General features: G+C 36.8%; 1 protein-coding gene across 1 annotated transcript; it reads left to right on the top strand.

Moving 5' to 3' along the window:
* The first annotated feature begins 431 nt into the window (after positions 1 to 431).
* On the top strand, positions 432 to 12,202 carry LOC104899157 (protein TIC 40, chloroplastic). Its single transcript, XM_010686318.4, has 9 exons — positions 432 to 948; positions 1,051 to 1,126; positions 5,646 to 5,991; positions 6,421 to 6,524; positions 6,600 to 6,657; positions 6,993 to 7,071; positions 10,310 to 10,350; positions 11,027 to 11,072; positions 12,121 to 12,202. Exons 1-9 carry the CDS (start codon positions 608 to 610, stop codon positions 12,200 to 12,202), a joined length of 1,173 nt encoding a protein of 390 aa, XP_010684620.3. The 5' UTR covers positions 432 to 607.
* The last annotated feature ends 251 nt before the right edge of the window (positions 12,203 to 12,453 follow it).

Here is a 12,453-nt window from a genome sequence, read left to right as displayed (position 1 = left end):
ATTGTTTGGTTTTATTTTATCCCGTCGAACTCTCAAGAATAAAGATCCCTTATTATTTAGAAGATGCGTATAACATAAAAAATTAATAGTATGTTTATGGTTTTCACTGAAAGTCGGAGTCGGATTATTTTATGAGATCGGTCGGAGCCGGACTTTTTAAACGGAGTTGGATTATTTTTTTTGTCAGAGTCGACTCGGATTTTTTTCTTCAAATCAGGACGAACTAGAATCGAATCCGAACTGGGTTGCCATCCCAATCTATAATCGTCAATTAGGCTCGCTTTGATTCAATAACTTTGTGGGTTTCTTGTAAAAAAAAGAAAAACACTTTTGTGTGGGTGTTGAAATTGCCATCTTCAAAGCCCAAAGGGATCATAAGGATGTAGAACAAATTTTCCAAGCCCGTTATGTACACTCTTCTTCCTAATATCGCTCATTCGTACTTCGTAGTCCCACACTCCCACAGAAGCCAATATTCTCTCTCTTCGCACACTAAGCTAAAACCCACAAAAAGCACCAAACTTTAACATCTTCATCCTCCAATTTACCACCATTTCCATTAACACTCTTCCCTGCTTCTTGAAATTTTTAATTTTGGGGCAGAAGAATGGAGAATTTAGCCCTAATTTCTTCAAAACCAGTAATGGGTTTAAGCTATTCCCCAATTTATAAAACCCTTTCTACCAAACAATGCTTTGGTCTCCCTCTTCTCCCCAAAAAACCATCTGGGTCTGTTTATGTTACAAAACCCAGATCAAAAACTATACTTTTTGCCTTTTCCACCCCTAATTCTAGAAGAAAATCTGGTAATAGTAGCAATAATGATAAGAAAAATAATGGAGTTGAGTTATTTGCAAGCACTTCTTCAGCAACTAATAAGGGTAGTGCTCAAGAAACAATTTCTGTTGGGGTTAATCCACAGCCTTATCCACCTCCTCCTTCTCAATTGTAATTTCTCTATTTAATTCTTTTTGTTACATTTTTTTTCTTTTGGATTGAATTTAGCTGAAAGATTGGTTCTTGATGACATATGTTGATGTTGGCTTGTAGTGGGTCACCTTTGTTTTGGATTGGAGTTGGTGTTGGCTTTTCTGCACTTTTCTCCTTTGTTGCTTCAAGGTTGCAGGTAAGTAGTATTATTGACATTTGTGCTATTTAGTATGAATTTCCTCTTGATGTATGAATTATTATTTCCTTTCATGTGGTTTATGGTATGAAGAACTATTTCTATGCAACAAAGTATATTTGGTGTATTTCTGTTATTTGGATGACCTATTTGATTTGTGTGACTCCCAATTGATTGTATTACTAATTGAAGGATGGAAGTTGTAAGCTTTATATATATCTGAATTTTAAGGATAGGAGTTAGCTCAAGTGGGTAGAGCGCTCCCCCTTGGCTCCTGAGGTAAGGGGTTCGATCCTTACCCTCATTTGTATTTCCTTAACATGCTATGCATGCGTTACCAGCCAATGTGTTGGTGTTTCCTACAGGCTAGTAGCCTTGTAGGGGGTTAGCCCTCAGGCTAACTTAATTTCCTAATAAATAAAAAATATATATATCTGAATTTTATCTTGGGGTCGTGAATCCCCTATATATTTAAATGTTTTCATAACACATTTATGTGAATGGTTTAAATTCATAATGGAAGATATAAGTTGAAATTTGTAGTAACATCTTCTAGAAATTTATCTTTGAGCTGGTGCTTAATGATCTGTCATGTCAGTACTTTAGTTTGAAGTGAGTAAGATTTTAAAACCTTTATTGTGTTATAAACAAGAGATTTCATTTACCATTATAACAAGTATAGAGGTGTTAAGGTACCTGAGTTACAACATCATACTATATTGTAAAACGGAGTGCTGGAGAAGAGATTGGAAAAGAAACATAGATCTCAAAGAACTTATATGCTGTCATGCCAACAAAGAGCCATAAATCTTTTGGAATGGTTATTGAGGTACTATAAAAGGCCATCTACACATGGTTTTTATCAGTCCTGAGAAGGCCAACGATTAAGTGCTTAATTATGTTTTGTGAAGGATTCAAGTCTGAGAGGATGTCTACTAGATGCTTCATGCTTATATGTGGTATTTAAGAATAGCTTCACGATATACCACTTCAGGAACCATATGGAGATGTCTATCCCTTTCTTGTTGACAGCAATCAGCAGCTATGGCTCTTTTTTCTATATCAACAGTCATGGATGTGCTTACTACCACATGCAAAGGAGTTTGGCTTATGCTATTGGCCTATGGCGTATTCTTCTTGGAAAAGGTTTTGTTTTAGAATATGGTATTAGAGAATGCGTCAATTAAGTATTATGACTTTAGACTGTTTGCGCTAGTGTTAGAAAGAACAAACATGGAACACAATTTTAATGGTGATAGAAATGCGTCATGACTTGAAGCGTGGAAATCAGAATTGGCGGGAATCCTGTATTGAAGATGCACGGGTGAAGCTACGTGGGATCTAATATCCACTTTTCTGGTGAATTGAGACTTGAGAGATTAATGAACACATTGTTTCCTGGGTTAATGCTTGGTGGCTGAAATAGGGGAGGGCCAGGAGACCACATGACTCTAATCAAGTTGGACCAAACTGTCTCTTCTCTGTAGGCGTAGATGCTGTTTGTTGGTTAACAAAGTAAGATATTCATAGAACTGTTGTCAATTTGAGGATGTTTTTGCTGAGTAGACAACTTTACCAAGAGACTTCAAAGTAAGAATGAAATTACAAAAGATAAAAATGAGTATAGTGAGTGCCTGATGTGCAATGTGATTATGTGCGTGTGAGGCTAACTTGTTTATTTGTATATTTTAAAATCTCCCCTCAAAATAAAAGGTGATACCCACTGGCGGAGCCATGGGATGTTTTTTCGTTGAAATTTTTTTTTAAATCGTATTGTTGGGACTTGGAGGCCGGAGTGAAGAAGACTGCAACACTTCAAAGATGGAAGGTAATCACATGGATATATGGGATTATGGGAAAGTTGGAAAGTCATTGTCTGATCTCTAAGACTCTGAATTGTCCGACCCACTCCCATGCTTTTTATTTTTGGAAATGGGCCCCATCAATAACTAATAAACTTTAATCTAAAAAAATTAAGAGATCTAAACTTATAAACCTACGAAATCACTTTCTCACAAATTATTTCCCATCAAAAAAAATTGTCACAAAAATTTCTCTCCTCACTACTTTTAAAACATTAAACCACTTAGTCTCTCACAGCCCCCGAGCAAAGTGCTTCCCACTATTCACGCCGCCACACCCTAACGGCTAACGTGCACCAGTCACCACTGACAGTACCCCTAGACCCACTAGGCCACCACCACTATTCATGGCGTCGAGTATTTTTTTTTACCATTATTAGTTTCCTATATTGTATATTTGAATCTTTTTTGGCTGTTATGTGAATTTGCGAATTTAAATAAGAGTATGAAATTAGGTGTTGTTAATTTATAGGGTAATAATATCTAATTTATCAAATTAATAATAATGGTAACTAAAATAAAAGTATAGAATTAAGTAATGTTAATTACTTTACATGATAATGCTAAGAACTAATATTGTAGGGGGAAGGGTATTTTAGATATTATCTCTTTAGTTTACTTGGGGAATAAGTAGGGTAGTTTGCTAAGGGGAGTAGTATAAATATAGAGTAACTGTGAATGGAAAAGGCATCTTGAAAATTGATAAGTTGAGTCAGGGAAATGGTTACTTGGGAGAGCTCCAACCTCTCGAATGTTGGTTAGGTTGTGATCGGTGTTTATAATTAATATAATCATATCTTAGTAGTTTTATCTTTCAATATTCATTAGTAATTCTTTTTAATTCCTCTAAATCTGCTGTTTATGTTGAGAAATTAGCTTAGAGTCATCTTGGTTCTTAGCAGGTAATTTAGTTTCTATTTTAGTACTTATATGATGGTAATTTGTTGGGTTGATTTTCATATAGTTAATTTATGTGGAACGATAAATATAGGAAATGATATGTGATACACCTAGATAAAAAAAAAGGTAATAGAAAAACAACCCGATCTTCAAAAATATCGTTTGTGTTGTGACCGCTGAATTTGAAATCCCGGCTCCGCCACTGGTGATGCCTGATGCTAAAGAGTAGAGGTAAATTCATGAACCATTGTGGTTAGGTGGTCTGACACGTAAGGAAATGCATGATTGAACAAAATACGGTTTCTTCATAGTAGATGGAAGTATGGTTGTAGTTTCACTTATGGTGGGGTTAGTTGTAAAAATAATAAATAGGCTAAATACTTTGTTATTGAATAAGAAAGCCCTTGTGACTAGAATAGTTTATGGGATTTGAAATCTTTGTTTAGAACAATTTTTTTTTATTTTCTTTTTAAAATTTGTACAATGATAGTTTTGGAAAATCATATGTTGATAGTGCTTGACAATCGTAGATTTAGAAGTAGAGGATTTGCACATTTCATCCATTACGTCCGTAAAGTGCATCAATAGGTATTTAGTGATGGTACTTGCATAACTCTATCTAACCTTGTGCTGTTATCTTGAATCTTTTGTGGTTGACGTGTTTTAACCTTTTCAATTCTCGCCTTTTTGTTACTATGTTGCAGTTTATTTTCCACTAAGTCCTAGCCCATGTATAATATAAAGAGTAGATGATCTTAACATAAACTAATAAAGTCCATCTCCAGAAGATCTTCCTATTTTTATGTTCATTCCTTTTTATGCTCTTTTACCTCACTTATTGGACTGATATAATTTACACTCTCTCACAACCATATTTTCCCCTATTAGTATAAACAAAAAGGACCCACTTTCACTCTCTCTCCTCCTTACCTTGAAATTCTTTGATATATAAATAGCAAGATGTTTAGGAGGACAGAGGGAGTCTAAGGAAATTTTGAAAATCATGAATGTAGTATAGTAAAACGATCCTATTTCTAATTTTATTTTATACTTCCTCCGTTTCTTTTTACTTGCACGGTTTGACTTTTACACTATTCACAAGCTCCACTTTGTTTATCTTTGGTGATTTATAGTTAAGGAAAAACATATTCATGTGGGATTTGTTAGATTCATTTCAATGTATATTTTCCAAATATCTACTTTTTATAATTTTTAATTTTTATGCATTGGCAAGCGTGAAAGTCAAACGGTTGCAAGTAAAAAGAAAAAGAGGAAGTATGTTTCTTATAAAATTGTAGCTATATGTTTTTACTATTATACTCCCTTTGTTTTCTTAATCTTTCTTACTTGGAATCTTGACACTATTCATATGTAGAGAGAATCTTCTCAATTTATAAGGAAAAATTATAGTCACTTGTTTGATTCGTCTCAATTAGTACTTTATTAATATTTTATTATTTTGAGCTCTTTTGTTCTTATAATGACTGATTTTTTGATGATAGTAGTGAAAGTTCTGCTCATTTTGTTTATTTTTATTGTTAATTTCTCAAGTACTCATGGTTTATTGAAAGTCGAACTTCATTATTTTCGTATCTTAAGCATAATGTCTATTGTAGTCATTCTAAAACTCTGCCTTTTTTTTAGATTTAAAAACTATCATCTGAGATGGCACACATTGTTGGTGCGTTCTATGCTCCAAAAATTATTCATGTATATTTATATGTTCTCATGACATCGAGCTTTTGATTTTCTGTCAGAAATTTGCGATGCAACAAGCTTTTAAGACTGTGATGAATCAGATGGGCCCTCAAAGTAATCAATCTAGCAATGCAGCCTTTTCTTTTGGCTCCCCTTTTGCATACCCTCCTCCAGCTACACCAGGTCCCAGTACTTCGGGTTTTCCTTACCAATCACTATCTACATCAGGGCTGAATAAATCTTCTGCGTCAGCTGCTTCTGCTGCACCAAGCCAGGCTAGCTCACCATATTCTGTTGCCTCTGAAGCTACGGTGACAGTAGATGTTTCTGCTACTGAAACAGAATCCTCAGGCCCCACAGTTGTGAAAGACGAAAATGAGAAAAAGACTGAAGCAAAAAGATCTGGTATTATCTCTTTTCATCTTAGACATTCTTTAGTAGCTATTGACTTCCTTGTGTTACCATAAACTGGGGACTTGATATCGTACCATGTCCCAAGAATTATAATGCAAGAAATTTGGAATAAGTTGCAGAACAAAATTTGTCAATTATTCCTGGCTGGTTTGATGGGTTAATATTTTTTGGGGATTAGACCTCCTGATATTCTCTAGCCAAGTTTGTGTTTGATGGGGTGTACTATCGCCTATTATCTTAATTCTTAAGTATGTTCCATAGATGCCATGTGGATTTGCTGTACACAGACAACACACTACTCATTACTAACATTCAGTAACAACATTTGTTTTACTTCTCACTGTACACACTACTCATTACTAACATTCAGCAATGACAGTTGTTTTACTTCTCACCAAGTCACGCTCTTCTTGTCTACAGCATTTATGGATGTCACCCCTGAAGAAACTTTTCAAAATACTGCTTTTGAGGAATATAAGGACTCATCTTCACCAACATCATCCGAGAATGCTAAATTTGCTGAGGTAGAATGGGGCAGCAATAAGTTTGGTATGGTAATTTTAATCCAATTATGGCATGTCTAATTTCATTTTGTGCAGGTAGTACAAAACGGAGCTGCTTCAAAGGAAAGCACTTCAGAGCAGGCGCAATCTACTCGTAAGTGAAATTTACACCTGGCTTAGCTCACAACTGATTGTGTATTTTTCTTATACTCAAGGTATAATTACCAATAGAGAATAAATGAAATAAGAGTGATAAGACCTGTTGTATGGCTGCCTCTCCCTTTATGAGAGAGAATTGACTAATTGAGTAAAATGACTAAGCTGGAGCATTTGTACCCATCAGATTCTATGTTCTTGTTTAATGAATGATCAATTTCGCGAGTTTACTTCTGATGTATCTTATAATTTGCTCAACATGATTTTTTTTATGATTATATTTTCTTTCCTTAACATCACGGAATGTTGTTTGTGACATATATGTCCTCCCAGGAAAAGACGGTTCTTTGTTATCTGTGGACACGCTGGAGAAAATGATGGAAGATCCAACAGTGCAGAAGATGGTTTTTCCGTAATATATCTTCTTTCTCTCTGAACTTGTATGGTTTTAACATACTTTCTGACATTCATTCTTCTGTAGTTACTGTATTTCACTATATCTCTCCTGCACCCAGCCATCTGCACCACCCATGCGCCTACCTGAAAGTTGATTTTCTTTCTGGATATGTGTTGTTTAATATAATGAGATATGCGAGAAGGCTATTTCTATCTCTGAGCCTAAGCTTTGATTCTCCTTATCACTTTCATTACAATGCTCACTGATCAGCAGCATTGTAAAGCATTCTTTTAGTAATATTGAATTTGCTCTGGCAATGGCTTTGCTGTCCATCTTTGCGGATGGAGCTGTTTTAAGGCATCAATTCTGACTTCTGATGCTTGGATTCTTCTAATGACCCAGCCGTACCTTTGTTGACTCGATCTGACCCAGGTGCAGAAATGGAATATGGCTCGGACTGGGAGGCAGAAATGGACCCTAAGGCCTAGACCTATATTTGAAGTTGAGATCCACCAAAATCATTGGCAAGACGTTGAGGCCTTATGGGTGGAAGTTGGTACGGTGAGACGAGTAGACTAATACCATAAAGTTACCCGAGGTATGCTGTGGTGATGGCAGGCTTGGTCATCTTGGACTTTATTCTGTATGAGATGCCATTTCGAGCTTCCTACCATACCTGTTCTATGAAAGCTAAGATTTTCCCTTTCAAACCCCGCCCCCTCTATCCATATATGATCCCGAATCCTTCCCATAAGTAGGCTGCCAGACCTGATTCATGACTTCTTCCATATGTAAGCAATTTTTGTTTTGGGGCAAATAGTTTATATAGATTACTTGAGTAATAGAATTATAGCTGTGACCCACCACTTTTGTGGGGATATTGCTAGAAGCTATGTTACTCCGACACGGATACGGGTGTCGTATCCAAGTAGGGATCGGAGGATCCGACACCCTACTCCGAAAATTAGGCCGATACTCCGACACGGTCAATAGAGTGTCTTGACCAATATTCTAGACACGTCAATGATTGAAAGTGTCGGAAAAAATTTCCGACACTTTATTTTAATAAAAATAAAATCAATACTAAAATAAAATCAATACTAATACATTTAGAAAATTATAAAGAAAAGAACTAGTACTATAATGTGTTTACTTGGTCTTTGATTTGAAAAAAGAAAAAAATATATTGGAAGTTGAAAAGTCAAAAGGGAATAGTAAAGGCAGTAAAAAAAGTAAAAAAAAGAAAAGAAAAGAAAGAGGGGTGGTATACAGCTAACAATCCACGTGAGTATTTTATTTCAATTTTCAGTCTCTTCTTTCTCTACCACCCTTCGTTCTTCTTTCTCTTCTCAGTTCTCACTGTGCAACAATGGCAGCCTGCGAAAGTGCAAAGTGCGAACCGTTCTTCTTTGATTAGCCCATCACGACTTGATCTCCTGAGGAAAAGCCCTAACAAATTATGAGAAAATTTCGTGTAATTCGACCTCAATTAGCAGATCTAGGGTTTACAATTTCAACAAAGTAGGTAATTTTTCACCCTTTTCTCTGTGTTTCTTTCTTAGTTTTGTCAAATGGGTGTCCAATTTCCGACACTTTTCCGATACGGGTATCGACGCCCATTTCCAGGCGTGTCGCGCGTCGTGTCGCGCGTCGTGTCGAGTCGACACGCGACACGCGAGGTTGAATAGGGTGTCGGAGTAACGTAGGCTAGAAGTAGTGCATAATTAGGGCGGTTAGATGACATTGTGTCCTTTGTTCACTAGACTTTCCTCGAATGTGAGACTCCTACGACTTCTCTCAAAGAGCTCTGTGCTATCATTTCACAATTTAGACCTTAGTTTCATATTATGATCATGCTGTAGATTATGGTCAGAATCAATTGTAGTGTGAGGCTATGATTGTTTAGTTCCATCTATTTTCCAGATGACCTGATGCTAGGGTGGCTAAGAGTTACTCTGTTGTTGCCTCATTGTACTTCATTTTATTTGGAAACCAGCCACCCGGTCCTTAAAGAAGAATTGGAAGATCAGGTATCCACATTTATTTCAACTGGGGTGTGTGTGTGTGTGTTTTTGAGCCTTTGGGGGTGTCTAATGGAGGCTGGAAGATCTTAGGTCAGGGTTTGGGGTTGGCTGTGAAATTTCAGGTAGGCCTATATTGTGGAGATCATCCAAGATGTGTGGTGGGATAAAGGGCTTAGAGATTTCTTCTTTTCCATAGCTCCCAAGCAACAAAACCATAGTATATCTAGATGGAGAAGAGAAGCATGCTACTTGGATAAGTTGGTGAACTGGGTGAAGCCACTCCCATGGGGTGGGGGGGGGGGGGGGGGGGTGTAAAAACAAATTTGGTTGGAGGTGGAAAATATCCCATGTTCCAGTGGCTCTAGACCAGTCCCTCATGGTAAGAAGGGTAGATTCAGGTTGTTGGAATCAAAAGAACAGGAAATTAGCTTGAGTTTTCTATCCCACAGGATGAAGAGTTGGCTGGATATGAATGTGCTCTAAGAGCTAGAGCTAACTACGAGAAGAATTTCATTTTCTTATAATTTGATCTTTGCTTTTTTGTTTCTTGGAAGGGGGTGCTGGGATGCGATAACCATTCAGGGTCCACGTCCACGATCATAGCAAAGTGAAGGAGTTCTTAGTCTATATGTAACCATACGATATCTCAGAACAATTTTTTTCGCTTTGCCTAAAGTAGGTATTGTATGTTACCCCAAAAGAAGGTATATGAAGAGGTTTTGTGAAGTCTAGACTTTGAGCGCTCACTAGGTCTAGACATCTAGTGATCCTTGGGATATGAAAGAAGAAGCATAGATTTCTTCCTCATCTATATTTAGGGGGCCTTGGCATAAAAGGAGGGGAATCAGGTCTTCCAGAAGAGTTCTCTTCCATCCTCCAAGGTACTGAAGATTTTTCTACCTTCCCTTACAGCTTCATACATTTGGTCTAGATGGTTTCTGAAACCAGACTTTGGGAAGATTTAATTCAATGGCTTAGCAAAAAGACATTTATATATCTCATTAGAGCCCTAATTCAATATCCTCTATTAAAGGGGCACTTTTTATGAGAGGCGTATTTTTATTCTGACCTTCATCCCATAGCAATGGAGTTTACTTGGTTATCTTGTGGTGTGGTATGTACATCTAGTTGTTTCCTTCTTTTTCCCATTAACAATTCTAAGCTTGATATGCTAAAATCTTGGAGTAAAACACCATGAAGCTTTTTAATTTAATGTTTCCTTGTTGCAGACATCTACCTGAGGAGATGAGGGATCCTACTACCTTTAAATGTAAGCATGCTGAATCAGATTTTTTTTTATATTTTCTGTTAACTGTCCTTAAAGTCTGGACTCTGGACCATTTTATGTTTTCATTCATTTGAAATGTGCGTCATATCAAAATTGAAATTGCTTGAAAGCTGTCAGAGGGCATTAAAGCTTTCCAATTTACTTTATATTATTTGCTACCACTTCTTCCTGGTTGTTTTAGTAAATATTCCATTTAACAACGAGTGGAGTGGGAGGACTTAATAATAAGCAACAGTGCATAACCATCATTATTTAATAGAGGTGGCAAACAGGTTGTTAAGGCTGAGTTCAGTTCGGCTCAATTTGTTTAGTCATATTTAGGTGATGACTCATTTAGTTCAGCTTTGGGTCATATTGGAGTCTGTTGGCAATTGTCCATTGTAATAAATCAACAAATATTAGTAAATATTAATTTTGGGTTAGGACATGTGATTTAGGACCTTTAGCGGACCTGTAAAGCTCATGCCTTTCAATAGACTGATTCTAATTTCATTCTGTTCTCTCATTACTTCAATGTTGAGAAGATGCTTTTTCATTGCCACAGTTGATTATGTATATGTTCTTTGATCGTTAATTTTTATCATGTTCTCGTATTTACCTTTTGCTTTGGCGACTGTTGAATTATGTTACTGAAGATGCTAAACCTACTTTATGGCAGGGATGCTACAAAATCCTGTTTACCGTCAGCAACTGCAGGATATGTTGTGAGTTTCATATTCTTCCTGTGTATGTTTGGTTCATTGGATGCCATCCTTTTGTTTTTTTAGTTGATCAATGGACTTTCTGTATCTGGTCTTTTGTCTATGTTGATCTACGGAGCAGTGTTCAAAATTAATGAGAGAGCTGCTAAATTGAGTTGGATCAGGGACAGCTGTTGTTTACATATTGCTGGTTGATTTTGAAAGCTTGTAATAAGTGGCTATTGGGCAGTGGTGGTGGTGGCAGAGAGGTTGAGGTGTGGGTACCTTCATTGGGCGATGTGGTGAAGTTGAATGTAGATGCAAGTCGCTAGGTTCAAGGCTCAGGTGCTGGGGATGTGTGCAAAGATTCTGGTGGGGTTCCGTGGATGTGTGCAGTGGTGCAGGTTCGTCAATGGTGAGAAGCTCAAGTGGTGGAAGGCAGTATTTTGTGGAGTATCAAACTAGCAGTGGAGCAAGGATTCGAGAACATTGTGATGGAAAAAAACTGTCTGCTTGTCACTAATGCATTGAATTCACAAAATGTTGCTCCTAGTGATCTTTCGTCTGATCATTTAAGACATCTGGAGTTCAGTTCTGATTTCGAGTCTATTAGTTGGTCATTTATGACGATAGAGGAGAATAAGTTAGCTCACTCTATTCCATGGGAGATTGTCAGTAGAGTGTGGGCGATCAATTTCCCTTTTATCGTTGATTTTCTCTTCCCATCTAGCAGTTTAAGTGCCCTTTGTGTGGCTTCTTTCAAAATTATGTCGCAAACCATGAGTTAAATTTTTTTGGCTTACTATTTTGAAACTGTTTTTTATTTTTTATTTGTTTTTGGTCAACTTACACCTATGATCTTCACAACTCATTTGCTGCTCTTACAAGACAGTGGCATAACTAGAATAGTAACTGTGACCTGGTTTTTGCTGTGCAATTATGCCTGATCGTTTTGTCTCTTGTGTAGCTATGGTTTTTTTGACCATTGTCTCCATACCTATTGCCTAACGAGAGCTTTATTTTGTTTGAACTGAAATCTCGATGCTAATTATTAAGTTTTTCTTTTTTCCAGGGACAACATGGGGGGAAGTCCAGAATGGGACAACAGTATGGTGGAAAATCTAAAAAATTTCGATTTGAATAGCCTGAAGTAAGCAGCAGTTTGTGAGTTTCATGATGTAGAGTGTTGATGCAAATCTGTCTTTAGCAATTTTTTCCTTTCCAATTTTTCTGAATGAGGCGGGCTGTTTCCTCATTAGCATTTCTTCTATATGTTACTTCTTCATATCGGAGTACTATGCTTATAAAGCCAACAAATTATTCAATTTAGGCCAGAAGATTTGCACACTTTCGGAAAAATTCCCAAGTCCAACACTTTATCATAGACACATGTAGTAGCTGATTG

Source organism: Beta vulgaris, chromosome 1, assembly GCF_026745355.1.
Source record: "Beta vulgaris subsp. vulgaris cultivar EL10 chromosome 1, EL10.2, whole genome shotgun sequence".
Lineage (NCBI taxonomy): Eukaryota > Viridiplantae > Streptophyta > Magnoliopsida > Caryophyllales > Amaranthaceae > Beta > Beta vulgaris.
Note: the sequence above shows the minus strand (reverse complement) of the source record. Positions and strands in the feature narration are given on the sequence as shown.

What these genes read in the sequence shown, in the direction of transcription:
- LOC104899157 (XM_010686318.4), top strand. Translation starts at nt 608, where the DNA reads ATGGAGAATTTAGCCCTAATTTCTTCAAAACCAGTAATGGGTTTAAGC. An exon ending in CCACCTCCTCCTTCTCAATT is followed by an intron (nt 949 to 1,050) that starts GTAATTTCTCTA and finishes GTTGGCTTGTAG; the next exon opens with TGGGTCACCTTTGTTTTGGA. An exon ending in CAGCAACTGCAGGATATGTT is followed by an intron (nt 11,073 to 12,120) that starts GTGAGTTTCATA and finishes TCTTTTTTCCAG; the next exon opens with GGACAACATGGGGGGAAGTC.